Source organism: Stigmatopora argus, chromosome 15 (assembly GCF_051989625.1).
Source record: "Stigmatopora argus isolate UIUO_Sarg chromosome 15, RoL_Sarg_1.0, whole genome shotgun sequence".
Lineage (NCBI taxonomy): Eukaryota > Metazoa > Chordata > Actinopteri > Syngnathiformes > Syngnathidae > Stigmatopora > Stigmatopora argus.
Window position 1 is genome coordinate 4,995,868 of NC_135401.1, and position 27,117 is coordinate 5,022,984.

The window sequence follows — 27,117 nt, forward strand, 5'->3', positions numbered from 1 at the left end:
CCCTGGCACAGTCAGGCGAAATGCCCCCCTCATCCCTGAAGCTTCGCTCTCGGGAGGGACCCCACCTTAGCACAAAGCGACGGTACAACTGATTAGACAGCTTAAATGAGATCCCCAGCTAGCCGGTTAGAAAGTCTTTGTTGACGCTTGTCGTTTAGCCTCTTATGCCAATGCGTTGACTTGTATACGAGGTTTTCCAAAAAATCTTTAGGGAGCTCATTTGGGCTATGTGAAGTTCAGGCAGAATCTGATGAATCATAGTCCAGACAGCATCAATGGTGGGTGTTTTCATTCTTTGGTACACCGGTAAAGTATTGGGTAATTGGTGGTTATAAATGAGCTTACTGGGAATGGCTATTTGACTTTTTTGTTGTTGTCTTTTTGCAAGCGGACAACAACTGGCTTTCATCTCTTATCAGTGGATGAAAAGGAAGGAAACACTGTACTGTGGGAGGACGAAATGGGGATGGAAGCTTCTAACGGCAGTTGGTTATTCATTTAAGTGATTGTTTACTAATAGTTGGATTACAGTAGGGAATGTGATAACAATTGAGGACACTCTAAAACACTGCGTGGTGCTCTTGTACTGTCTGGCCAATTAGTGGCTGAGCGGGGAAAGTGACTAGTAAGAGACGAAGGATGTTGGGAAGTGAGAAAGGGAAAGAGAGAGAAACAAAGGCTGACATAGATAACATCCATCAGTGAAGCAGGAACATGTTCAGGTTTATCATTCCAAAAAGAGGGATACCCACACCCATCTCTTCTTTTGCTACTGCATTTGGCTTCCAGAAGCTGGGAAATTATAACTGGGCCAACCCACATCAGGGATTAGCTATCTGGCTGCACAGGACTTTGAATATGCGCACAGCAAGCAGCGTGCTTCATGTGGGAACGACTGAAAACACACATAGAGGTGTCGGAGAGAAGAAAGACACAAAGCGAGATGGATGGGTTTCCCTCTGCGCGTCCCACTGTATTCAAGGGAGATATTTTAGTGTGATATGTTGCAAAGGGAATGCACTATTGCTGCATTGCATGGACAAGAGGAATTCTAACATTTGCTGTGGTGATATGTTGGAGACATGTTTTCAATCTAAAATAATGACTAAATGAGACTCAGAAACATTAATATTAGCTATATGTAATGATTAGAAAGTTTTCATGTACAGTCTGTATCTACTTACGAAAAATCCAGGTTACGCAATCACTTCTGGAATTAATACATTTTGTGAGAAGAGGTATTACTGTATTTAGTCGGTTTGGACTGACTATTTCTTTTTTGTTACAAATAACTGGCCCGCTTTAGCTGGCGGAAATCGGGTTAGAATTGTATTACTTGAACCCTTTAAATACTTCTTTTAAGCCTATGTATGCTAAGTGAACATTGCTTTGTTGTTTATAAATCTAGGTTGATATGCACAACATAAATTGCTCTTATCCACCTGTGGAAATTGCAGGGTAAATGCCATTAACACTAACAAGAAAATGCCTCCATTTAAAAAAAAATCAAAAATGCATCTCTTTAAAGAGCCTTGCACAATGTATTTTTGTTCACCCTCCTTCCATCTCTCTTGGCTGCTCTACCTGTCTCCCCTTTTCTTTGTTCTTGGTCCATTAGAGTTGTCCTTGACTACCAAGCAAGTGAGCACATTGCAGCCTTCAGTTAAGAAGAGGCATTCAAACTCTCCTTTGCTCTCCGGTTGTGGCAAGAATAGGATAGTGGCAAAATAGAAGAGAAAGCCCATTGCATCGGAGGAAACATTTTCCACAAGCCACAGAGAGCTTTGAACATGACAGAATGTATTTTAGCAGGACATTTTTTATTTATTTGACCCATTTTGCATAAAAAAATGACACTAAATAGAAAATCCTTGAAAAATCCTTGAAAATCGTTTGAAAAAATCATTTTGGGAATGCAACCAATTTCAATGAAAGGTGGAATACACCCCAGACTGGATACTAGCCATACAACAATTCACACCCACACCGAGTGGGACCTTCACTGGTTGTGCCAAGACAAAATTCAGTTGTCTGTACCACACCACATTCTATGAAGAAAAATATTGGTAGCAATATTTGAGTAGGTGAAAAGGGGCATTTGTACCATATCTGATCCTTGTTGTTGCAACGGTTGTGGATGGAGTTCAATATTACAACAAAGTCCATAAGCGTAGTTGCTATTTTGACTTGATGCCCGTTTGTCTTTGAGGTTCCGGGCAATTTCCTTACCCGTTTAACCTCTTGGATGAAAGACAGCTTTCATTCTTAAAAAGCCTTGTGCACATAGCGACTCCCCTTTCTTGACAAGTCAGTAAATCTTTTCAAGTGAGTCCCGACCTCGATAAAATAGGGTGAGGAGTTCATGTTTGAAAATGTTATGAAGCACCTTGATCCCAAGCAGAAAACAGATGGCTGGAAACCAGGTAAAGAGGCAGATATTTAGCCGGGAAAGCAAACAGATGATGAATAGACGGACGGCTAGTCGGGCAGATTGGCCGAGCGGCGGACAGGCTGGCTGCTTTCCGCCAGCGAAACATTGGCCAGAAAAGTCGTTGGCAGGAGGACGTGCAGATGGAGAGAGAGGGAGACACAAAAGCAGAGAAATAATGGCGAGAAAGAGAGACAGGCTGGCTGGACCAAAGACAGGCAAGCAAAGCTGCAGATATGCACCATTGGTAGCAGGACAGGCAGTTGGCGTAAGGAGACGCGGGGACAGCGAAAGCCTTTGGCAGAGCGAGCTCGCCTGTAATAGAGCCGCGGGGAGGGAGAGAGAGGATGAGGTCAGTGTACGCTTGGCTGCCTGACTGTTGATCTGTGTGGCACTGGGCTGGCAGAAGATTCTCCTCAGGGACAGAGCAGCTCTACGCAGCCTCTCCTCTTCTCTTCTCTCCTCTTCTCTCCTCGCCTCTCCAGCCTTCGGCTAGGCCCGGGAGGAGAGGCAGTCGACTCTAGCTCCACGTCAATGTTTCCAGTGTGAAACCCTGGCTTCGTGTTGGCGATCCAGCGATGATTCAGTCTTCTCAAATAGGAGGGAAATCATCTTGATAATATTATCTACTTCAACCTTTTGATACATTCATTTTGAGGTTCTGTGTGGACTCATTGGCGCCGTTTTGAACCCAAGGACGAATGGCACTGCCGATAAGAAATTGTGCAAATTGCAGCGCCCAATCAGACAACTCACAAAATTTCGGTTTTCAGGTCTGGTGTAGAAAAAAAAATATATATATTTGATTTGGTACGTACAACATGAATTAGTTGTCTGTCAGGCAGAAGAAACTCGCATCGTACTCACTTTTTATGACTACTCTTACACAAGGTTCATGTTTGTGGAGGATGGCATGTGTGTGAGTGAAAGAGTGAGAGAGCGAGAGAGTTTTGTGTTTTGCTGCTGGCTGCAAAGCTGCTCCAAATGTCCATCTGCTGGGTTCACAATCCACCTGAGCCTGCTCACACATAGGCAGATGCACGCATACAAACCCAGACTCACAGATGCAGCTGCACCCATATATACTCTACATACACTCGCACAATTATTACATTATGTTTTATAGATGGCCATGCATTTTGTTTAAAAAGTAACACTACTTTTGCCTTTGTTTTATATAAATAAACCACCTCTAAAATCGGGCTCAAACATTGTACCAACATTTACGTAGATTATATCTGGTTATATTTATTATTCTTTCAAACCCTTACCTTTTTATCCGCATGAGAGACGCTGGCGTAGGTAGAACCTGAAATGATTGCCAACCTTTCACACTCCCATTCACACCAATGGGAAATATACAGCAGGGGTGTCCAAACTCCGGCCCGCTGCCCAGTTTTTATTGGCTTGTAGCAAGTGATGAAAATATAATTGAAAATGGTCCTCAAAAAAAAATCTTAAATTCAGCCTACATTGTACTTATTTCTCACTAAAAACTCTTCTCTCAATCAGTCTAAACTTGTCTATTTTAGTTTTAATGTTAGTATTCTATTTGTCATAAATTCTATTTGTCATAAATTCTCTTTGCGCTCAAGTATGTTTTTGTAGTGTGAATAAAAGTATTAAAACAATGGATGCTTATGGCCAGAGCCCGTGAGTCCTTCATCTCGCAATGGTGAAGCAGACGCCCGCTATGCCGCACTATTTACATAGAACCCACAGGACATATGGTGAAGAAGCTCCATTCAGCGCCTGATCTTGACTTTCACAGCCATTTGCATAAAACATCCCACCTTTGCAGGAGATGTCATCTCATTGTGCCAGCAATATGCGGGGTGATGGCAAGTTTCCTGACAACATTTTAAAAATATCCATGTACATATTTCACAACAGCTGTTTGCAAATTATCCAGTATTTGAGAACAGGAACTATAGAATATATGTTCATGTTTATAATTCCACAAATTCTAGTCCACATCTTTATCAGTATTGCTTTCAAATGAGCATTTGTGGGGGACTTGGCTATATTTTATGAAGTTGTATAAACATTTTTTAAATAAAAAATGTAAATGCGCTATTTCAAAGCATGGGTGTCCAAAGTAAAGCCCATGGGCCAACTCCGGACTAGAAATTTTGAAAATATTATTAAAATTGGCTTGCTTATTAACCTTAAATTGAGGCTACATTTCACTGTTAATATTAAAGATATGGATGGAGATAGTTAAATTCCATTAGCTGAGGTATCAAAACCGGACAAAAACAAATGTTTAAATGTGTGTAGAATGTTTTTTGTGCCGTGTAAATATAAGTATATATTTTGGAATATCCAATATTAGTGGAAGGGCATCTTTTGATTGGCCCTTGGAGAAAAAAGTTTGGAAACCCAGTTTTAAAGCAACAGTATGAATGATTATGGACAGGTAGACTTGTCTACTATTATACAAAATTTCATAATGATATATGTGACTAAATTGAAACGGTTTACATATACATTGTTTCCTGTTTTATCTGTATTTTCCATGATGTCCAGACTTGACGGAACGTGGGGCTAGCGCAGTGTACCTGAGACATTCAAAATATGTCAAAGAATGATTTTACTTCAATCTCTATTTTTTGACCAATAGACATTCATTCTGCTCCGTTTTCCCCGAATAACTTGATAAACAAAACAGGCAGTCTGTCTTTCTAAGTTGATTTAAAAATGCTCTCAAGGACCTTATTTTAATGACTGTGATTCACCCCAATTGAATCCCACTTTTAGTTTCACAATGCCCACTTCCTTGGACTCGGACTCTTGAAGTTCAGCAGAGAATGAATGGGCATTTTCTATATATTCTATTGCGCTATTATTTTTAGTGTTAAGGGATACCCGGTGACTGTGTGGAGCCTTGTCAGTGACTTATGTGTTTGTGTGATCAACAGAGGTGGGGTGCTTGCCCACAGGAAGACATTTGTGTGTGTATGAATGAGTATGTGTCTGTGGCTACACTGGAGATGGATGCCATTTGCAGGGTGCTCAATATTTTCCTACCTACAGTGTGTTAGTGTGTATGTGTGTGTGTGTGTGTGTGTGTGTGTCGGGCTCTCTCTCAGAGAAAAGAAAGATGGCATGTGTGTACAGTAACTGGGTGTTCTTTTTCTTTCTTTCGCTCATCCATTCTGGCTTGCTCCCCTGCAGTGATCAGTGAGTGTTTTTCCGTATGTGTGCGCGCCTGCGTTTGTGTGTGAAAGTGCGAATGCTAATGACGCTGTGGGTTTGCTTGCTTCTGTGTTTGCGCCTGCTTCATTGCCTATGCTGACATACAGCAATGCAAGTTGTGGGTACCTTGTGTGTCTGGCTGTGTGTGTGTGTGTATGTGCCTCTGTTGTCATCCTTGGGTAAAGCCTCAGGACAAATAGGGTCATGTGACAGGCAGCCCTCCCTATCTATCTGCAGCCCGCATCATTGGTATTCTGGGTCGACGCTGGCAGCCATGTGGGTGGGGTATAAGACGAGGGAAATAAATGGGCACCAAACTGGAAGGCCTATATTATATTTATTCAGACCAAGATGCGCTTTCCAAAAAAGGTTACCCGAATGCGCTTCTTTGAAAGTATTGCAAGCTTGCTATGCTGCTACACAACATACACCATTTGAATCGTTGCAAATATACAGCTCGTTTTGTCTTAGATTTACAGTATATCCCCATGTAAACAGTAGCAATGTAAACATTTCCATTATGGAAGGCGTTTTTCTTTGTGTATTCAGCTTCTTTGGGAGCACAACTTAATTACAACCATTATCTCAAGCGCCCACCATCACTTGTGAAATCAGTGAGAATGAGCAATTTCAAAAGGAGAAAAATAGTTTTGGGAAGGGAGAAGAGAACAATAGAGCGCAGTGCATTTTCACTTGGGGGCTGTACAGCAGCCAAAAACAAGTGCGTGTATTCTTAAAAACATGAATATATGCAATTGTGGATCACTACTTAGGATATTCATGGTCAGGCACGGTTAAATACGGTCTCAGTGATATCCATGCTACATTCTATTGCCTGATTTTTGGCTTTGTGATTAGTATCAAGATTCGATTAATCCCGATATTCCATTTTGAGATGATTATTGTGATTTTTTTGGGGGGATCATTTTGGAAAAGACGAATAAAAAATGGACATAAAGTCATGGACCCTTTTGAAATTTCTAATGGATTTAACCTTATGCAGTATACTATCGTGTGGTTTTCTCTACAAAGGCTTGTCCAAAAACAAAGCTCTGTAACCTTGCAATTGTGTGGCTGGCAGGGAAAAGTCACATTCTCCCCTTGATCTGTTTCATAAACGCACGCACAGGCACTCACACACACGCACACACATTCATGCTTCCTCTGTTGTTGTCCCTATTAGAGTTGTGAAGCGAATTGAGGCGTCCCAGTCTGATAATCAGCTCCACATACCCATGCTGATACACAATCTTATACACCTTTTGGCACATGCTGGATTGTGGGAAACAGACCTCAGTACAGTGTGTTATGAGTGAACGAGAGAGAGAGAGAGGGGTACTGTAGACTCATCAAGTAATTAAAGCCTTGGCTGTCCCTTGGAAATTAAAAGAATAGTCCTTGGCGCTCTTTCTTCTCTTGCCGGTCTGATTGCTGTCTGGCTTTTCCGCTCACCTGAGTATTCCATAATGTCTGCCCAGAAGCCGACTACCACTGCATCGTTCTGTCATTTAGCTCATTGTGGGTAATTGCGACCACGTTTCACTCTGTCATTTTTCCTCACTTTCTCCTCAAACCGGAAGGAATTTCATGGTTTTTTTTTATACAGCATGAGGCCATTTTTTTGTTTTTAAGCATGCAAGCGATGTGAAGCTTTGCCTGCTGCAGGACTCTTTGCATGACAGATGGGTTCTGGGTTTTGTGTGTCGAGTGGCAGACAAGCACGTTATGCTTTCGTGTCACCGCGGCGCAGTCCGGCAGGTCAAGCGTACCTGCGCTGGCTTCCCTTTTTAATAGAAAACGGACCAGAAAGTGGCTTTTACCTTAGGTCCTTCTTGCACTTCAGTGGTTTCTTTCAGCTTCGTGTAACCAAATATTCTTGGGCCCAATTGCATAGTCTGTGGTAACAAAAAAAAATCCTCTTTCAGTGACTTTTTGAGATTGGCTGATTGAAAAAGTGCTTTTAGATCTCTTTGCCAGTTTATCAGAGGCTGGCTTGAATTCAGATGGTGGAATCCAGAGCTTGGAGACAATAACAAATGTTCCACTATCCTCTCAATGAACCCGAACTGGACTAGCAATCCACAGCTCGAGCTCATTATTCTTAAATCGTGTGGCCCAGAAAAGGAAAATCAAAGGACTTGGAGGAGCGGTGACATGAAACATTATGATGACATTAAAAGAAACATGTTAAACTTACTCACTTTATCTGGGGAACGGTCTGCTATCGAGTCTGTTGAGGTTTAGTGTTGTACGGTGACGATACTCAAATAGTTTGCTCACTGTGATGAAAAGTAGATGCTCCATGGGGTTAATAAGTCCCAATTTCTGATGAGTTACAAGTTCAAGGTCGCAAATGCTGCTGTCTAATCCCAGATTGGTCAGGAATTTTGTGGTAGGAAAGCCTTAATAGCCTTTGACTCAGCAGGCAAGTACTGTATTTTCCGTACTATAAGTCGCAATTTCTCTGGGTCTGTGATTTATACTCCAGTGCGACTTATGTCTTATAATTTTTTTTCCAAGTCTTCGACCCCCAACATCTTATTATGCTGTTTTTAGGCTGTAGTTATCCAAAAAAATGGTTCACGTTACATTATCATGTGCTTATTTTGACAGTTGTTTCCTTTTTTTGCATTACTTTAACATATAATGTTCTATAACTCCTCCAGTGCAACTTAAATATATTTTTCTCTTTCATTATGCGTTATTTGGCTAGTGCAACTTATATTCAGGTGCAACTTATGTATATTTTTCCCTTTCATTATGCATTCTTTGTCTAGTGTGACTTATACGTAGGTGCAACTTACCGCATTTTCACGACTATAAGGCGCACCACATTATAAGGCGCACCCTCAATGAATGACACATTTAATTGTTTTTTTCCATATATAAAGCACACTGGATTATAAGGCGCCCTGTCTATTTTGGAGAAAATTTAAGACTTTTAAGTATGCCTTATAGTCATGAAAATACGGTATATATACATTTTCCCCTTTTATTGTGCTTTTTTTAGCTGGTGTGATTTATAGGCCAAAAAAATATGGTAGTAGTTCATAATACGGACTCTAACACACGTCTATAAGGTGAAGTTGAATTTGCATTCCAATCTAAGGAATTGTCTGTGAACCTTTTGAGAGAGAGAATTGCTTCAAGAAGTGTACATAAAAAAATCTGATGTTTTAGACCTAGAGACCAATGACTATCCTGTCATTTGAAAGAACGTCACACCTTAGGAGATCAAATCCTCCATTTTGCAAAAAGAACTCCTTGTCAAGATGTCATGTTTGGAGTAAACCACTCATCACCGGGCCATTAACATCACAAAAGTGGAGCAGTGTCACAATTTCTGTAAGTGGCGGAAAATGGCAGAGCAGTGAGTGATCCGGGAAAAGATGAATGTTCAGACCTATTCTAAATGAAAATGTGCTGCACGGCGCTCCTGGCCTCTGACCGGGAGATGGTTCATTTTTCAGCAGGACAAACGCCTTAAGCGCACGGCCAATACATCAAAGGATAACTGTGAATGTCCTTGAGTGGCCCGAAAATGGCCATCTACCAACCTGAAGTTTGAAACATGCTCTAAAGAGAAAAAAAATAGGTTGAATTTCCGGAGTGTCAAACTCAGTATAGTTGGCGGGCCACGTTATACCAACTAGATCTCAGGTGGGCTGTACTAGTTTATTTTTGGCCCAAAAAGTTCATTTACTGGCCGCCATTGACAGCCCCTTGCAGTCAAAATAGATCGGACATCTGGTCTTGTTAATGGAAAAGTGAGCATCCACAGTTAGTTTAAGTGAATTTGATATCTATTGTTTTCAACGGATGAGTTATTTTTGCGTCAGTTCCTTGCCATTAGGTTACGTCTTATAAATTTTGGGTCATTTCCTACTGGTTTGGGGGGCATTTTTCAGTCTGCTTCCTCATTGGAGTTTGCTTTCTACTAATTTTGGTGCATTTTTGGTCTGATTCCTGATTGTTGGTCGCGTTCTGCTAATTTTAGAGAATATCCAGGTGATGTCTTGTTGGTTTGGGGGCATTTTAAGATTCCTATTAACTCTTTCGCTGCCAATGGTAAAGCTGCTTTGCCCGTAGGGGGCGTAAAAAGTATTGTGATGGCAAAATTGGAAAAAGGAAAAATGCAACAGTGCACGCATTTGATCTCACCACTCACAAAATTCTGGTTTTCCGAAAAAACTAAAGCATTTTATTTTGTTGCTACACTATAAATGAGCTACTTGCTTAATACCTGCCGACATCCAATGCCAAAGGGAAAATGTGGACCCACTGTGAATACCATTATGTAAAAATAGTAGCCCAATCATTGATCTGAATAGGTTAAATATTCCTGCAAACAGACACTCCCCTTGATTCTGATTTGTTGTTGTTTTTTTCTTTTGGTTTCTGATGTATCCCTATTTGTAGAGTGTACTTTTCATTTTTGATATTCTCCCTGCGCTGGGAATTCTGAGTAAACACTCAAAGAGAAGAGATCTCCCCAACATGGGTAAAATATGAATTATAGTGATTGATCTTCACTCTGTCCAGCTCCAATTTTTCACCGCATTAGGAGGTTTGAGTGGTAATAAACTTTGCATGTGCTCTTGTATCTTACCCCGCTCGGCGCTTGTTTATTGATTGAATCAGTATAGTGTGCGGACCAAAATCTTAAAAGATTCACATAAAGCCAATCGAGTGAGCATTCCCAATTGAAATCATTGTACGATGGTACCTCTACTTAAGACATTAATGGGTACCAGAAGTGGTTTCATAACTTGGATTTTTTTTAATTATCTCATTTGTTCCACGGTCTTCAATGTACTACCAAGTGAACACTTTAAAAATGATCCAAGTGTACCAGTTTTGCTGTAAGAAACACACTAAAAAGAGAAAAAAAAGATAACAAGATGATTTATTAAGCCATTAAAATGAATAACAAACATTTTCTATTGTTGTTGAAGGAAATGGGTGAGAAAACATTCCATCACGTACGTAAACAAACGTAAAATTATGAATTCAAAAGAACGTCACTAAAGATTTAGCATTTGTATCTATTTGTATTCCTTGATCCTAGTCCCTGAATGGAAAAAATGAAAAATAAAAATAAAACGGGCTGGCAAATCAGTCGATCTTTGAAATTCAACACAAAGATACACCAATCTGACCCTCAGCTTGGCCGGAAATCCATCAAATACAAGGAAACGCTGTGAAAATTGCCAGTTTTATGTGGAACATGATGACATTCAGGCAAGGTGTATGTGTGGCGCACAAAGTGAGAGAACACAGGATATAGAACACAGGGAGAAAGATTTCATCTCCTCTCTGGCTGTATACATATCTGCTAGAATGTAGGTCAGTCTCCATCAGAGCCTGGGAGACGTGGTTTGCTCTGCGTGCCTGCGCACACACGTCGCATGAATAAAGCATTCCTGCGCGCCCCATTGTCCACCAGTGTCGTATGTTGCTTTTATTCTAATAATTCCTGTGATTTTTTTCAGTTTTTTTCTTTAAACGCCTGCCACGTACGATATATGTCCCCGTAAAAGTGACGGCAGACATCCCATCTCTGTACGCGGTACGTCAAACGCACAGTTACAAAGAAAAAAGGTTTTCAGAGCAGCCATTCTGCCAGTCGGCTATTTGTGGTGTGTTTCTTGGCGTTGATAGATATAGAAATCTCGTGAAGGGCAGACACGGTGCTCCTCATTCTTCCAGGAACATTCACGGAGATGCACACACACTCTTGTACAATCCTGCCTTTCATTGCAACAAAAGGAGAGGATGTGAATAGCTTTGTGCATGGTGTGTCTACAGCTGTCTGCGCAATTGTGTGCGTGAGCGTGTCTTCTCGATGGGTGTGCCCCATTGCAGTTGGAGGTCTATTATCCTCTCTTTTTGCGCCGCCCGTCGCTGTCCTTGGTACTGAAACTAGAACACGAAGGCGCCTCCACTCCAGGACCAAGAATACCCCTTGCGCAAATTGCGCACGAGCAGCAGCAGGTTGCATTGTATCCCTTCCCATTGTCTTTATTTCACCCACGCGTCTTTTGTCAAAAGCCCCCACGTTTTTTTCGTTTTTTTCTTTTTTATTATGGGTGCACGGAAAAACAAGGGAATGTGTCCTGATTAAGAGTCAGAGAGCTGTGATTTGTCATCAGCCCCCACATGAAGACCTTCATCAGAGGACGGAGGCAACACTTAGTCCCTGATTATAATGACCAAGAGGCCAGCATGAGAAAGGGAGAGAGCGAGAGAGCAATGAAAGGCGCAATGAGGGGGATGTATCTAGTTTGGATTAAAATATTGACCCACATATTTATACACCAACGGGATGTAAAGCAATTTGAAGATTCAGTGCCTTGCCCAAGGACCACCACGATATAGTAGTGGATGATTAGAGCCTGGATCGTAACTGCTGAGCGGCCATGAAGATTTTTGACCAGATTTGACATGGTGTTGTAGAATTGGGTTTCATTGAAGATAATTTAAAATGTTTTCAATAGCTCATTCCAAACTGCTTTCAGCATTCGGCCGTGAATGGGAATTAGACATGATGACGCGATACCATCTTTACAATGTTTTGGTTTATAACTATCAATGGAAGTGAATGAGTACGAGCAAGAAAATAATCCAAAGGTAGTAAAAGGATTTTTCAAAAATATGTTTTTAACTACTATTTACATTGGAAGCATAAAATTGTCCTCCATTTTGGATCCAATAATAACGTGTGCGGTCGATTGGTCGAGGTCTTTTGGTCGCCCGGACCACTAACGTGTGTGCACTTGAATTACCTGCCAACCAATTCAGGCTGTAATCCAACCGCTGCCCATAATTAGCTGGCATATGTTCCAGCACCCCCCGCGACCCTTGGATAATAAGATGCGTGAAAAATGAATATATGAACCAATGAATGTGACTTATAGTTGTTTTTTTAACATGTGATTATGTGAATAACCTTATAAAACTTTTGTTCTGTACCTACAGATTAACACAAAATAATGTGATTTATAATTTATTGCTGACCCCTCAACCGTCGTTCATAAAGTCCACCTTAGCATGTAGCCCCAAATGCTCTTTTTACATCCTAAACTGGCACGCTACACACACTTTTCCGTTTTCTTTGCCCTATGGGACCAACAATTGTTTTCTGCTTTGAAATGGGTTGCAAATGAGCGCGTGTGTGCGTGCAAGCGCATAAATGTCAGTCTGCAGCTTTCAAATGTGGCTATAATTTGTTTGTCTGCGCAACATCTGCTTTCCCTCAATACATTCTTTCAATTAGCATCACTGAAGGCAATGAAACAGACAGGCAGGCGGCGTCTCAGCCGCCACACCTCCATCGTTTTCCCAATGTCTGACTTCATCTGCTGCGATCCCGTTTGACCTTTTTTGACTTTAAAAAAAGCCCCTCTTTTCTCCGCCTCCCTTTACATTTCTTCCCCCTGCGTAAGTTTACGAAAGGCGAGCAGCGGAATGGCGAAGGCAGGCACGGATCATTAGCTATATTTGTCCCCTACTTCCTGCGGAAGATGATAGATCTAGCTAATTACCCCGTGTTGCCAAAGCCTATCGCGCACGACAAGCGGTCGTCTCCGTTGCAGAAATCTGCATTGGCTGGGGCGTGCGCCGCATAGCTGATGCTATATGATTATTCATGAGCCCATGTCAAAGGAGAGGAAGAAATATCTGATGCTTGTCTTGAATGGGATTGTTGTGAAAATGATTTTAATGATGTACGTTCTGCCTCTTCTTCCTCTGACGCAGAAAATGAGTCTGGAGGAGATGTGGTGAGCGTTTCTTCGCCAAGTGAACGCCAGTAGGTTACAGCGGAAGCAGAGGTCTGGGACAACTGTGTCAACGCCAAACCATTGCAGGTAGATGCAAAACCTCATATTTACTTGACCACATCAAAACATAGAGACAGGAAAGCTTGAAAATAACCATAAAAAAACATTCAAGCCATTTGGTTGCGCTCTATACACTCAATAAAATGCCTTTTAATTAATTCAGATGAATGTGGCATTGACAAGAACTGTAGATGTCTATGGAAAATGTAGAATTTTAGTCATTCATTCATTTTTCATAGCGCTTATTCTAGCAAGGGTTGCAGGGGGTGCTGGAGTCTATCCCAGCCAACTATGATAACACCCTGAATTGCTGGCCAGTCAATTGTATGGACAACCATTCACGCTCACATTCAAACTTATAGGGACAATTTAGCCTACAAATAGCCTGCCTGGAAACCAGAATACCCGGAGAAAATCCAGGCGGACCCGGGGAGAACTTGCCCATTTACTTTAAATAATATAAAATCGCTCTGCCTCTGGCCAACAGGCACCCTCCCACCAAGTTTGATGACAATGTGCGCCGTTATCTCTGAATGAAGTTGGACAAAAATATAATCACAAACACAGCTTCTTGCAAATGATTGTAAATTCTAATGTAACTTAAAAATGTCATTCCATTCTATTAAGACCATTTGACTTTCAGAATTTTCAAGTTCTGATTGGCCCTTAAACAGATTTCCTGTCATTTAAATCGCATAAGTGGCTACGATGGGGCTTTTGTGTGTCAACGGACAGGTTGCTACCCACCCCCGCCCCCGCACGACCTGACTAGTTCCAAACATCTCCTTCTCCATCATCCATGATCGTTCACTCACTCCATGTCATTCTCACTGACTGGGTCTCCACAGCCATTCACACTAATTCAGATGCACTTAGCATCGGCTTGGTTAGCACACGCTCGCTGTCACTAGATGATGCATGGCATTGCTATTTGCAGAGAAATTTGATAATGCCGGTGGAGGTTCGCCGCTTCTCTCGTGCTGCACTGAATGGAATACCAATTGTATGGGTGTGAATCATCGCGTACTTTTGTGTGGAATTTCTTGCCGTCTACAAAACAGATTCTCCCAAAACTTGGAGATGAGACAAAAAGAAACCGATTAATGGCAGATGTCTTTTCATCTGATTCCATCGCACATCGTTTCTTAACAGGTTTTCATTCGTGGTAATATTACTATTATTAAGCTCATTCTTAGTGCTCGGTTATTTATTTATTTTTTTCCTTTTAGGAAATTGGGCATTGATATTGCTCATAAAGGCTTTAAGGTTTGACCTTTTCTTTGAATTAGCTTAGCGTCATTCAATTCAACGCTACAGTTGATAGTGAATAAAAGTTATATATCATAAGATTGAGTATTCGAAAAATATAACGAAATGTTTCCTCGATTTAGTCTTTCTCTATGGGCTTTCAAGGCTATAACTTGGAGTGCATTTGTAAATGTTTTATCGCCTCCTTTTATTCTGAGTCTAATTGTCACTCGAAGATGGAGTGCGCTTCCTCTTCTTCCTGAATACACAAGAACATCCTTTCTTTCTTTTTTTTAAAGAATGCACAGAATGTGCAAAAAAATAAACAAATAATTGAGAAGTTTTCCAACATGAGGCCAAGACATCATTATTGTTTTAATAAAGATATGGTTACAAAATGCATTTCATTGCCTCAGTATTGAGGCTGAAATCATTTTTGATGCCAAACTTGTTTCTTACCGTGGCCTTACAGATTAGAAAAACTTCAGAAAATGTGCCAGGTTTATTCACACGCACATTTCCACTAAATACAGTGTGAACGTCAATGTTTAGAAAACATACACAATTTGGAACAGACGTGAAATGAGCAATAATGATTGTTACTCATTCACAGGCCAATAAAACTAATTGTTCTTCCGATTTAGTCTCATGCGAAGTTAGCCAAAGCACTCATCGGCTGCCACTGACGGCGTTAGACGTCCAATTCGTTTGACGTGGGAGAGTTGGCAGCCAACTCAACAAATGTTAATTTGCGGCCAGCCTCACACTTGAAATAGATTGCATGCCCACTAATGAAAACCTCATTTAAAGGTGTTGGCGTCACATGATGGACGTTTATAATTTATTTTACCAACATTCTAAGGCTAATATTTCGATATATTCAATACTTCGGATAGAAAAAACTGCTCTGAAGTCCTATCTGAGTCAACTATTTCTTTAGGGACTGGGACAAATGCAGTTATTAGCAAACAAATACATGTAATGAGTTCAAATATAGGGTTGATTCACCCAAACAGTTTACTTTTTATGAGGATAAGAGCTGTTGAAAAGGAATGAATGTTGGTTACCGGCTGCACCCACAACCTTGCTCGTAATCAATCCTTTGGTCTGAAGTGCCCTCAAAGTTGTGTTCTATCATATATAAACTTGCCCAAGGCCATAGAGTAGCAGCCCACCCGCAGAGAGCGGCAAGGTCGTCTATCGTAACTTTTTAACATGTAGGCTCAGTATGGAATTATTTGCCAGGCAGGCAGTTGCTCATCATCGTCTGTCATTTTGTCCACCGACATATTTATGCTCTCATCCTCCCTCACAAACACTTAAGGTCATTCCATCCCAGCTTACCTGCTAATATTTACAAGGTATCTTTGCCTTTTATCATTTTTTTTTTTCTTACTGTTGAAACTTTTATGGGCGTTCATAAAGAAACACACCATTAAAGACTGAAGGGATCGACCAGAGTAGTCTCCATAAATCATGTTTAATAAAAAGGGACAGGGTCACGGCTCTCAATCTTCTAAACCCAACCTGCATGAATATTTAGAGATATCTAAAAAATAATAAATCAATCAAATTTTGATCCGAGGTCTTCGGGCTCCTGAGCAAATCAGGTGTTCTATCGAAGGGAACATATCGTTCATAGATGTCATTTATAGTCGGTATTTACATGTATGGAATTGTGCTTGGGAGTGATAATATGCATTTATGTCGTGGATGAGGAATTGTTGATAAATGAATGGATTGGGAAGGTTGTAATGCTAGCTGGTCAAATTGAGGGATGAACCATTGTGATTTATGATTTTATTTTGAAACATGGATACATTGATGAATGTAACGTATGCTTAAATGGGAAAAATGATGTACAGTATGATAAATGCATTATGCATGGATGGATTGTAACAGATAGATGTAAGACTAATGTTTTGAAACTCCTCCTTTTAGAGATATCTGTTAATTGCAATACCCGCGTGTCAGCGTGGTGGTGCCATTTTACATAAATGATCAAAATGTGCGTTATAAGTGGTCTTTAATGGGTTACATAATATTTTTTTCTCAGCAAGTTGGTCAGTCAATCCCCCCCAAAAAACTCTGTTTCAACACAAGTCAGATGCGGGGCATGTTTGACAAGTAAAACGATAACGGTGGGAAGCCGAAAGAACGTGTATCTAAATTAAAGGTAATTTAAAGATGCTGTCTGCGGCCGGCACTCAACAGCTTGTTTGTGTCTTTTCTGCAGATGGAGGTGGATGCAGACGATAAGCGCCACCGCACACGCTCCAAAGGTATCCGCGCCGAAACACACAGCCATTCAGGGTGACCTTCACTCCCCCAACAGCCAAACACGCTCACACGTATATATTGCACACTCCACTGCACAAACTGTCACACTTCGGAATCCCGTGTCACTGCATGCACCACACTTTTATACCCATTTTTAAGCCGCATTTATTCCAACTTGATCTTGTGTGGGCTGGACCCACTTATTTTTGGCCAAAAAATGTTAACTTACTGGCCGCCATTGACTAGATGCTAGGCATCTAATCCATTTTGACTGGGAGGGGCGAATGAACCAGTGATTTAGACATCATTTTCCATCGCTTCCTTGTCATTTTAGGGTACTTATTGTACATTTTGGATAATTTCCTACTTGATTTCACCAGCTAACTTCACGATAAATTGGTGAAGTGCTCAGTACAGTAAATTTAGCTAGATATATGGTGAAATCAGAAAGAATACTTGCTTTGTGTGCATGTGATTAAGGATTTCAACAGTTAATACTACCCCTGTTTCATTATTAATTTCATTGTTATGTTACTCACTTGAAGTCCCACTGATATAATATTTAGCAGGTCTTGTTTCAAAAAAAAGCTGCATATCTTATTACTAAAGCATTTTTTTTCTCTTTTATCCTCACAGTGCCTGTGGATCCAGCATTAACACAGCTTTTCAGGTCAGTCCAATTGAAAAGTTTTGTCTATTCCAGACACAAACAGCTGTCAATATCTGTAAATAACTATCAAAACCACTGTAGCAACTACTCTCACATGAAGGTATCACACTCTAACACAAATGCATTCAAATACCTCTATTTTATTGTTTATTGCTGATTGCTTCATCGCTTGTTGTTTAATATATCTGCTTGGTTTAGGTTTTCAATCATATCAAGTGCTTCTTGAACTGGGCATATTTAATGTTACAAAAAAATAGACAATAGATCCACTAAACTACCACATTTTCTCATGTTCCACTATATGAAATATGTAGCAATTAGACAATAGAAATGATTGTTTTTGTCTCATGCACTTGGAAAGTTATGTTCATGGATCACTTCCTTATATATGGAGTCCAACTCTTTTGAAACCCACATGCTCAAATAACTTCTTGTACGTTGAATGGTTTCATCGACTTTTTTTGGCCTTCCAAGATTTTCTTTGTCCTTATAACTTACTTTATTACTTTCATAACTGACACAAAGATACCGTCTGTCGCTTGCATTCACCATGGCAACCGTGGATTTGCTACTTAAAGTCAACAATGATACCAGCTTTATATTTCACTGTCTTTACGTAAGCTATCGATTGGTTTCCTTACAAATGCAACTCTATGTTACAGTTCATTCTTATGGTGGAAAATATGAGGTAGAATGTGTTGTAATAGGGTTCTAAACTACTAAAGTAGAGAAAATGGTTGTATTAGGTTGTTGTGCAGCCAATTGGTAGTTTTTATTTTATTGGAGCAAGTTGCAAAGCAGTTTTAACTTGTTGGAATTAGATGATTTCTATTATGTTCTTGACTATAATACATTGTTGGCCAAAAAATAGGCCCTGAGTTCGGATTGGTCGGTTGTAGTGATAGTAGTGGTAGTATTAGAAGTAGTAGTAGTGGTAGTGGTCATTCTTGATTTTTTTTTTCATATTTGGTCACTCTGTATTGTAAAAAGAAAACCAGCGTGTTTATGTTTGAATTTGTCAAGTGAGTCTTGAGAATTTTAATCCTACACAATAGCACTTCCTCAATACTTTTTTTGCCTTGAATGTACCTGCCACTTAAAGAGCTTAAGTGAGCCCATGTCACAGTTTATTTGGTTGTGTTTTACAAAGTGCAGGACTTTCTCTTGGGAGAGCCAGGCATGCAGCCCAAAGGATCTGGAAAGTTCATTAATGCTCGTCACTCAGTCCGCAAATCCGCACTAGTCCCAGTTTTTAATGTCACGTTAGTCAACACATGGTTTAATTGCAATATTTTAACATATACGTATAATAAATTAGGGATGTGTATTGCCTCATATCTGCCGATACAATTCTTATCACGATTCACTGGTCACAATTTGATCCCCATACAATACTTTAAGATGTTAGTTGTAATTTTTGAATATCAATCTGGAAAAGAAATCATAAAAATTGAGTTAAAAGTACATTTATATGAATGTATTTCATGTATTTTGTTTCATATTTCAACAACAGATGGCCTGTAATATAACAGTTTCTTACTTTTTAGTGCAAACCAGCTTGCTGGTTAAAATGCAGGATTCTAAATATGAAAAAAAAAACATATTAAATGTATAGCACTCAAGAACAATTATTAAAAGAGCCAACTATATTCTATTTCCACCAAAAACACACAGGCAAATATTGTTTCAGATGGATTTTGAATTGTGAATTGTTCAAAGTAATCTGATTTTTTTTTTTAACACGCTACTACAATACACGGTATACACAGTATTGTAGTAGCGTGTTCACGGATAATTACATAGGAAAAATAACAACTTGCTTATAGAGTAACTCCAAACCTCCTATTTTGGTGTCCTTTACTCGTCTTTGGGAGTTGTTTCCACCCCAACAATGTGTGAATTTCATTTGTCCTTGGCTATGTGTTAGAGGCTGCAGCAAAGATAAGGGTTTCCGCCTATTTATATCAATAAATAATATTGCACCTGGAAGATTACTCCTGTGTTGCCTTTAGCTGATATCCATAGATAGTCTAGGTGTAACCTCCCCTTCTCTCTCAGCAATCCTTCATCCCCAGTGCTCTTCCTCCATTTTAAGCCACTTGCTCCTCCCTCCCTCGCTCATTCTCCTGCTGCCTGCAGATAGCAATTAATCACGGGATCGATGTGAAGCCCATCTCCACGCTGAGGCGTCTATAATGTCGATAATGTGACTCCATGGCCCCTCTCTCCAGTGAGCTCAGTGTTCACGGGATTAGAATACGTTTGACTTTCGATAGATCATCCTAAAGTTGCATCCCATAGACCGTTGTGCTAGAGGATGACCACAGTGGACGCCATCCATACAACTAACGTGATATCTAAAATGGCGAAAAAGAATTGCGTAGACTGGGAAACATTTTTGTTCACCTAGTGGAGATCCTAGACCAGCAGTAAAAGGGTGGGCGAGAGAAGACCTGATCAGGACTACAGTTTGATTGTATTTTCATAGGAAAGCTATTCCATCTGGTTATCAATATCTGGAATAATCCCCAAATTAAGCATAGTGTGTATACTGCATGTGTAACAATACATTAGACAAGTACATTGAGCCCCAAAAAAAACAGCTTGAAGCCGTTGTTGTCACTTGAGAGCTGCGTGCATTTGAACAAGAAATACACAAAATACACTAATTTTAAATAATGCTTATTTGATTTTAAAAAAATCAATATTAAGTAGTGGACCAGGCAGCTAAATTGTTCACAGTAGACTGCCTATCCCGTTCACACATTCCTGCTTTTCATTGCTGGGACAAAATCAATAAAGTCCCACGGGCCAATGAGAAACTTGCCTGTCTGCTCTTTAAATGAAAAAAATGCACTCAGAAAATAATTAATTACATCATGTTTTTTTTTTTCAATCTAAAAGTAAATGTGTAAATAAGTGCCATATTTTTCATTCAGTCATCTCTTTTGTTGATCTTGCTGAGTGACTCAGGTACTGACTCCGTTTATATTGGCGTTATTTCGTCATTATACTAAAATTTAGAACTACAGGGAGTTTGTTTATTACTTCATATCATACAATAAGATTTATATTATTTATATTTGATTGTCATGATTCAATTTGACCCCAGTTTATTCCGTTACCTCACGTTATAAAGTATTTATGAAACCCTTTTCAGCCCTTAAATATACGTTTTTGTTTCATATTTGAACAACATATGGCCTTGATTATAACGTTTTCTCAGTTTTTAGTACAAACCATCTTGCTGGTTGAATGCAGGATTCTAAATAGTATGGATTGGATTGGATTGGATAACTTTTTTCATCCCGTATTCGGGAAATTTCATTGTGGCAGTAGCAAGAGGGTGATTAGCCAGAACAACAAAGCAAAAGCACAAAGTACAAAACAAATCAAAGTAAATGGGATCATTAAGAATCACCAAATCAAATCATTAAGACAGAAAAGCAGCAATAACACAAAACGAGGAAGAGTGGAGGGTTAAAACGTTAGCTCGAGCATTTCAGATATACGTACTAGCAACCACAGGGCCAAAAGACAAAAACAACTTATTCAAGTGAGGTAAAACATTAGTTTTTGTTTCAAAATGACCGTCTTCTTTGTCGCGTTTATTCAAATTTGCTATGGGACTTGCAGAATTGATGTTTTTAAAACACCTTTACTACCAAGTGTTCATAGAAAATGGTTTAAATGCCATGTTTACCATACTCTGCAGGCGCCATGTCGATCGCAGAGCAGCAACTGAATGCAATGAAGTTTGTTTATAAAACTGTCCGTGCATGGTGGCAGTTGACAACAGGCAGCAGACAGGATGTGAAAGCATCTCTTCCATTCAGTATTCCAATTACATGCTTGAATCCCTTTTATGAAAGGAATAAAAAATAAAAAAAAAGATCTTTTCAACAGAGACCCCATATGAATAAACCCCATCATGACTTTCACACTCAGGGGGCTCCGGAGGGAGAGGGCGATACTGATATGGCATATTCCCCTCCACCCTTGCTAATTTGCATATTTACAGTCTGCCATGCTAATCAAGTTTATTGGGGGGTAAAAGACTGTGCATGAGCTCCTCTGAGAAGGACAGCAGAACAGAACCAATGCCGCCCCACACATGCTCGCCCCTTTTTGAAAGGAAATGGTTTCTTCTTTGCTAATCCAATTTGAAAAGACAAAAAAGAGCCATCTTATGTAACTAGGACAGATTCTTCTAATTATAGTGGTAAAGCACTGTGAAGAATTCTGCTGATTTGGAACACAGACGAAGATTTGGAGAGAGATTTTTTTTCTTTTCATTTTTGGGGGCTGTTTGAGCAAGTGCAACCTGGATATCGCAATATCAAACTAGAGGTTGGATGTACTGGCTTCTGCTTTGAAATACTCATTTGTCAGGCTTTATAGCAAAAAAGGGAAAAAAACGCAGTCAACAACAACAACGAAAGGTGGCGGGAACAAACAGCAGAAACATGAAGACCACTTGTGATGAATGAAATAGATTTGAGCGTTTTGTTCAAAATCCAGCCTTGAAAGACAACGTTTATCGCCAGGGAAGCTTTAACTGGTTTTCTGCCGGACGATTTCAAAATAGCCATTTACACTGCAAAGCATTTTGATAGATTTTTAGAGACCCAAAAAATGCTGTTCTCTAAGATGACATACAATATATCACCAAATCTATTATACCCAATTTCCCCTACCAAATAGCAAAAGTGCATTGCAGTTGATCACTGACTGCCACCCCTCCAAATTAAAAAGAATTTGGCGTATATTACGCTGTCACTACCATGTATTGTAGGCTATGCTTTGCCTTGGTTTTTATCCGTGACCGGACGTTTGGTCGCCGGACTTTTGGTCACCGGACTTTTGGTCGCCGGACGTTTGGTCGCGGACGTTTGGTCGCCCGGACCCAAACAACCGGCGACCAAACGTCCGGCGACCAAAAGTCCGGTGACCAAAAGTCCGGCGACCAAAAGTCCGGTGACCAAAAGTCCGGTGACCAAAAGTCCGGCGACCAAAAGTCCGGCGACCAAAAGACCGTCGACAAAACAGGGTAAAACAACACGGTCTACGCATCAATAAAAGCCAACAATGGCCCTGAGCAGTTTCACTGAGCGGACGTGTCAGTGTATAAGAGTTCGTATGTACATGAGTTGTCCCCTTAGGAAGGGACGTTAGTCGGGGTCTTAACAAGTTCTCCAACAAAACACAATAAAAGTACGGGAAATGTTGAGCTTTTCTTTAGCCTAATAATTAATAGGGAATTAAGTATGACTAAATAATAATTCACACTTTGTATTTAGGGAATTTGAGCAACAATTTTAAATGATAATTATCAATAACCTTCCACGCGACCAAACGTCCGGCGACCAAACGTCCGGCGACCAAACGGCCGAGTACCATTTTTATCTCGCAGGCCCTTTTGCCAGTCCTGTCAAATTTGCGCTTCCACTCAAAACGAGAGGAGTGGCGTAAACCTCAGCCGAGCTTTAATTGCCGGTGTCAGGGCTGAAACGCGGTCGAATGGGAAATAATCGCGTTAATGAAACATTTTAATTATTCAACACAATTGCGGAATGTGATGAACGTGTCAGCGAATCCCTAGTCTGGCTGTTAGCACAAGGTGTCCCCCCCTGCAAAACCTTCTTTGTTTCACCATTGAAAACCGCTGCTTTCCCTCATCTGTATTATGAACACAACATGAGAAAAATCAATCTGAAGCATAATTACTTGTACGAGTTGGCGCTCCATGCCACCCACCTCTGCCTTTATGCCCGCTGCCTCGAGCCCCTGCGGCCATTCCGCACCTCACCGTCGGGCTTGCTGGCGTATTGATCCGAGCTGGAGCAGCAGAATACAAGAATGCGAGTCTTTCTTTGCATTTTTTTCTCACTGGTGTTACGTGAAATATTGTTCCTTTTTCAGATTTTGCCACCAAAGCTTTTTCATCCATCGGCTTTTGATACTTTTCCAAATTTTTCTACCATGGGTGGAGCGCTCGAATCACAGAAAATAATAATAATAATAATAATAATCAGACATAGGCTTTGTCATCATCATTGACTCAAGCTTGTTGTAAAAGGGAGCAAATAATTATGGGTGTAACAAAAATGACGTAAGAACCGCAAATTACCAATTTCTGATGGGTAGGAAAATATGAGAACACCGACTGTCCAACTAATATGTAGCACGCGCATGGTGGCCCACATTGCACACCAGATATATCTATAAAATAAATCCAGTGATTGGCTCGTTACAACTCCTGAGACTCCCTGATTTGGTCTTCCATGTTTGCCATTCGTGTCTTACAGTCCTCATCTTTTGTTTTACTGCTGTTTTTCTTTCCTTATTCTTCCTTCCTTCCTTCGTTCCTTCCTTCCTTTTTTTCGCTAGCTCGTCACATCTCTGCCAGTTGTCTGTGCCCCCGTTAATTCCCAGCTCTCATTTGCATGGTTATCAATGTGTTTGGACCAGCCAACAGAAGCTGTAGGACGATGGGGGTCGTTAATATGTTAATTAGCCTCTTCCATTTTCTTCTGTTCAATTTTAGACATGGCTGCACCAACCCGTAGCTTCCACCACCTCGCTCAACGTCGGTCATGCGCAATTGACAATCTACAAAACACTTTTTTGTCTTTCCACGTCTATTGTTCAGGGATTTCTTCATCACAGGAAATAATATGGAACAAAGTGACTTGACAATAATGTTTATTTAATGTTATTCATGTTTTTACAACAAATAGAGCTAGTTGTGTGCATCTAGTGACAACATAGAAAGTAGGTAAGCATTCCAATATTAGGAGAGAGCTGATTTTTAGCTGGTGGGAGGGCTCAAGGTCTCACTCGCTTTTGTTTTACGACAAAAATTCTATTGAAACACTCACCCCCAAAAAAACAAGTCCACCTGTCCAAAAAATTTACTGCAACATCATGCAAGACAGTGAAAAAAATCTAATTTTCCAATTTTTACATATATTTGAGAAGGAAAGGGCACGGGAATTCAATGCAAAGATATTAAATGAGACCAAAGGTGAGACATGGTGAGCGATCACCTTGTTCTTTGCAACAATAAAAGCCTCCAGAATCTAAATGGCTTTGTCACTGGATTCCTATTCCAACAAAGAAGGCGTTAAGTTCAGCCCACCCACTAGTTTAATAATTACATTCACTTTGAATGAAATTTTCAGGTTGTGGAAAAATGATTGACAGATTGCATCCATGGTGTCAAGGGGACATCCCCCACCTTCTGACTAAAGCAAAAAAAATAAAAATTAGAGAACAGCAGGAGCTAAATGACACATTTGCCCAGACCTCTGCCAGGAGGACAGGAAGCATGATGAATGAGAAAATGATGAGAACAGAGAGGCAGAGGGTGAGTCACATCGGAGTGCAAAGCCCATTGGAGGAACACAAATGCACACAAACAAACACACATGCCCACGGACATCTATAGTGATAAATGCACAAAGAAAATGGATCTGCGGTACAATTGGTGTGCAAAGGGAAAAGCTTCTTGAATGCCGTTTCTACAGTTGGGATGCTATTTACTCCAACACCCTCACAAAGAAACACACACACAAGCATCTCATGCTCTGAAAGCACTCAGACGGATACGAGAGCAACAAGCAACCAGCAGAGTCGCTGAGGTTTCCTGATCTCGGGCTATGTGCTCCATAAGAGCTTAACAGCAGCAGGAGGTTGGCAGGATGAGTGACAGATGGCTGCTGAGCACAAAATAGCTAGCGGACATCATCCTATGTGGATGCACCTGAGGAAAAATACTTTTTTTTCGACAGTATTGATTGCTGAGGAGCCTCAGTATGGAAACATTGAGAGGAGAAATTGGTTTGGTATCACTACAAATGGCGATGGCTGCCCATTCAGATTACAATCGAACTTCTTCTTACGAATGTCCCTAGATATTAAATATTAATCTTACGAAAATCTTCATTACGAGCCCAAGAAAGTTATTCCCAGTGCGAGTGACAAGTGCTTTTATCAAAGTGATCACAAGTCTTGCTATCGCTCAGCTTTTAGGAAAATGATGAAAAGTCGCCCACATCAATTGTTGTTGGAACGATATTTCACCAAACATAACGTAATTTTGAGTTATTAGGTTGTATATTTGGTACTCGGACGTTTCGTCGAAAGATGTTTGGTCCCCGGATGTTTGGTCGACCGGACGTTTGGTCGACCGGACGTTTGGTAGAACGGACGTTTGGTCACTGGGTTGTTGCTGTTGAAACCAGCTCTCAAAATTATAATCATGCCAGAGAGAGAGTGAGTTTAATATCTAAATATCTATTATCAAAATATCAACAGTAAACTCTCTGTCATAATTTGACTGTGAGCGAACCCGGCGACCAAACGTCCGTTCTACCAAACGTCCGTTCTACCAAACGTCCGTTCTACCAAACGTCCGTTCTACCAAACGTCCGTTCTACCAAACGTCTGGTCGACCAAACGTCCGTTCTACCAAACGTCTGGTCGACCAAACGTCCGGTCGACCAAACGCCCGGGGACCAAACGTCTTTCGACGAAATATCCGGTCACAGTATGTTTACGTGCCTATGTCACAGGTTACAAAACGACTTCTGGAACTAATTAATTTTATAAGTAGAGGTGCCACTGTAGTATATAAGTAATATACATCGATGCACTGTAGATAGGGTCGACAGAATGTTTGCCGCAAGCACGGTCCACTGTAGATATAGCGTTATCTGGCTAAAGTACTACCATCCTGGCTTGAAGAGCCCTCAACTGGAGCAGAGCCTTCAGAAAAGGCTCTCCAGCAGGAGTCAGAGAGGGTTAGAGAGGGCAGCACACTGACTGAACACATCACACACACACACACACAAACACACATTAGCGCATACATTTACTCCTAGGCTCTTCCGGTGTGCGCAGACACAAATGTAGACATACCACACATACGCACAAGTGCATTTCCCAAGCTTTTACCCTCACACACGCACACAGACACACACACTCACACAGACTGCTTCACATGTAGAACAGCATTCCCAGTTGAGTGCTTCTCTCCAAGCTGGCAATTTCAGAAGAGAACGAATCAAGCTAAAGTATTCCGGGAATTAAGTTGTTTTCGCCATGGGTGTTGGGGGTGGGATGGCAAAATAGCCCAGCCATTTCATTCATGGGTTATATAAATCATATCTCACAAGATCATACACAAATAAGGTATAAGGTTTTACATGCAATGCGCAGTCTATGGTTGTAGAAAGAGCCAGATTTAGGTGTTCACATGGATTTTTGTTATTGGTTCAAATTTATCCAGTGTAATATTTCACTTTTTTGTGCATGTAAATGTAGTATTTTTGGGGTGAGACGAGTTGTACTGTAGGATTCCACAAGATGCTGATATAAATTAATCATGAGTAAATCTGTGAAGCGTGAATAATACATCGAAGAAGTAAAAACGGCAAAAAAAGAAAGGA

At 40.5% G+C, this 27,117-nt stretch overlaps 1 protein-coding gene across 11 annotated transcripts in view; it reads left to right on the top strand.

The window, feature by feature from the left end:
* Window positions 1-27,117, top strand: part of myt1lb (myelin transcription factor 1-like, b) — a 97,865-nt gene that overhangs the window by 23,660 nt on the left and 47,088 nt on the right. For all 11 annotated transcript variants that reach the window (XM_077620486.1, XM_077620487.1, XM_077620488.1 and 8 more), the window contains 3 exons: window positions 13,385-13,494; window positions 16,952-16,997; window positions 17,632-17,665. In XM_077620486.1, coding sequence (XP_077476612.1) covers window positions 16,952-16,997; window positions 17,632-17,665 — 80 coding nt within the window. In that variant the 5' untranslated portion in view covers window positions 13,385-13,494. The remainder of the gene's footprint in view (window positions 1-13,384; window positions 13,495-16,951; window positions 16,998-17,631; window positions 17,666-27,117) is intronic.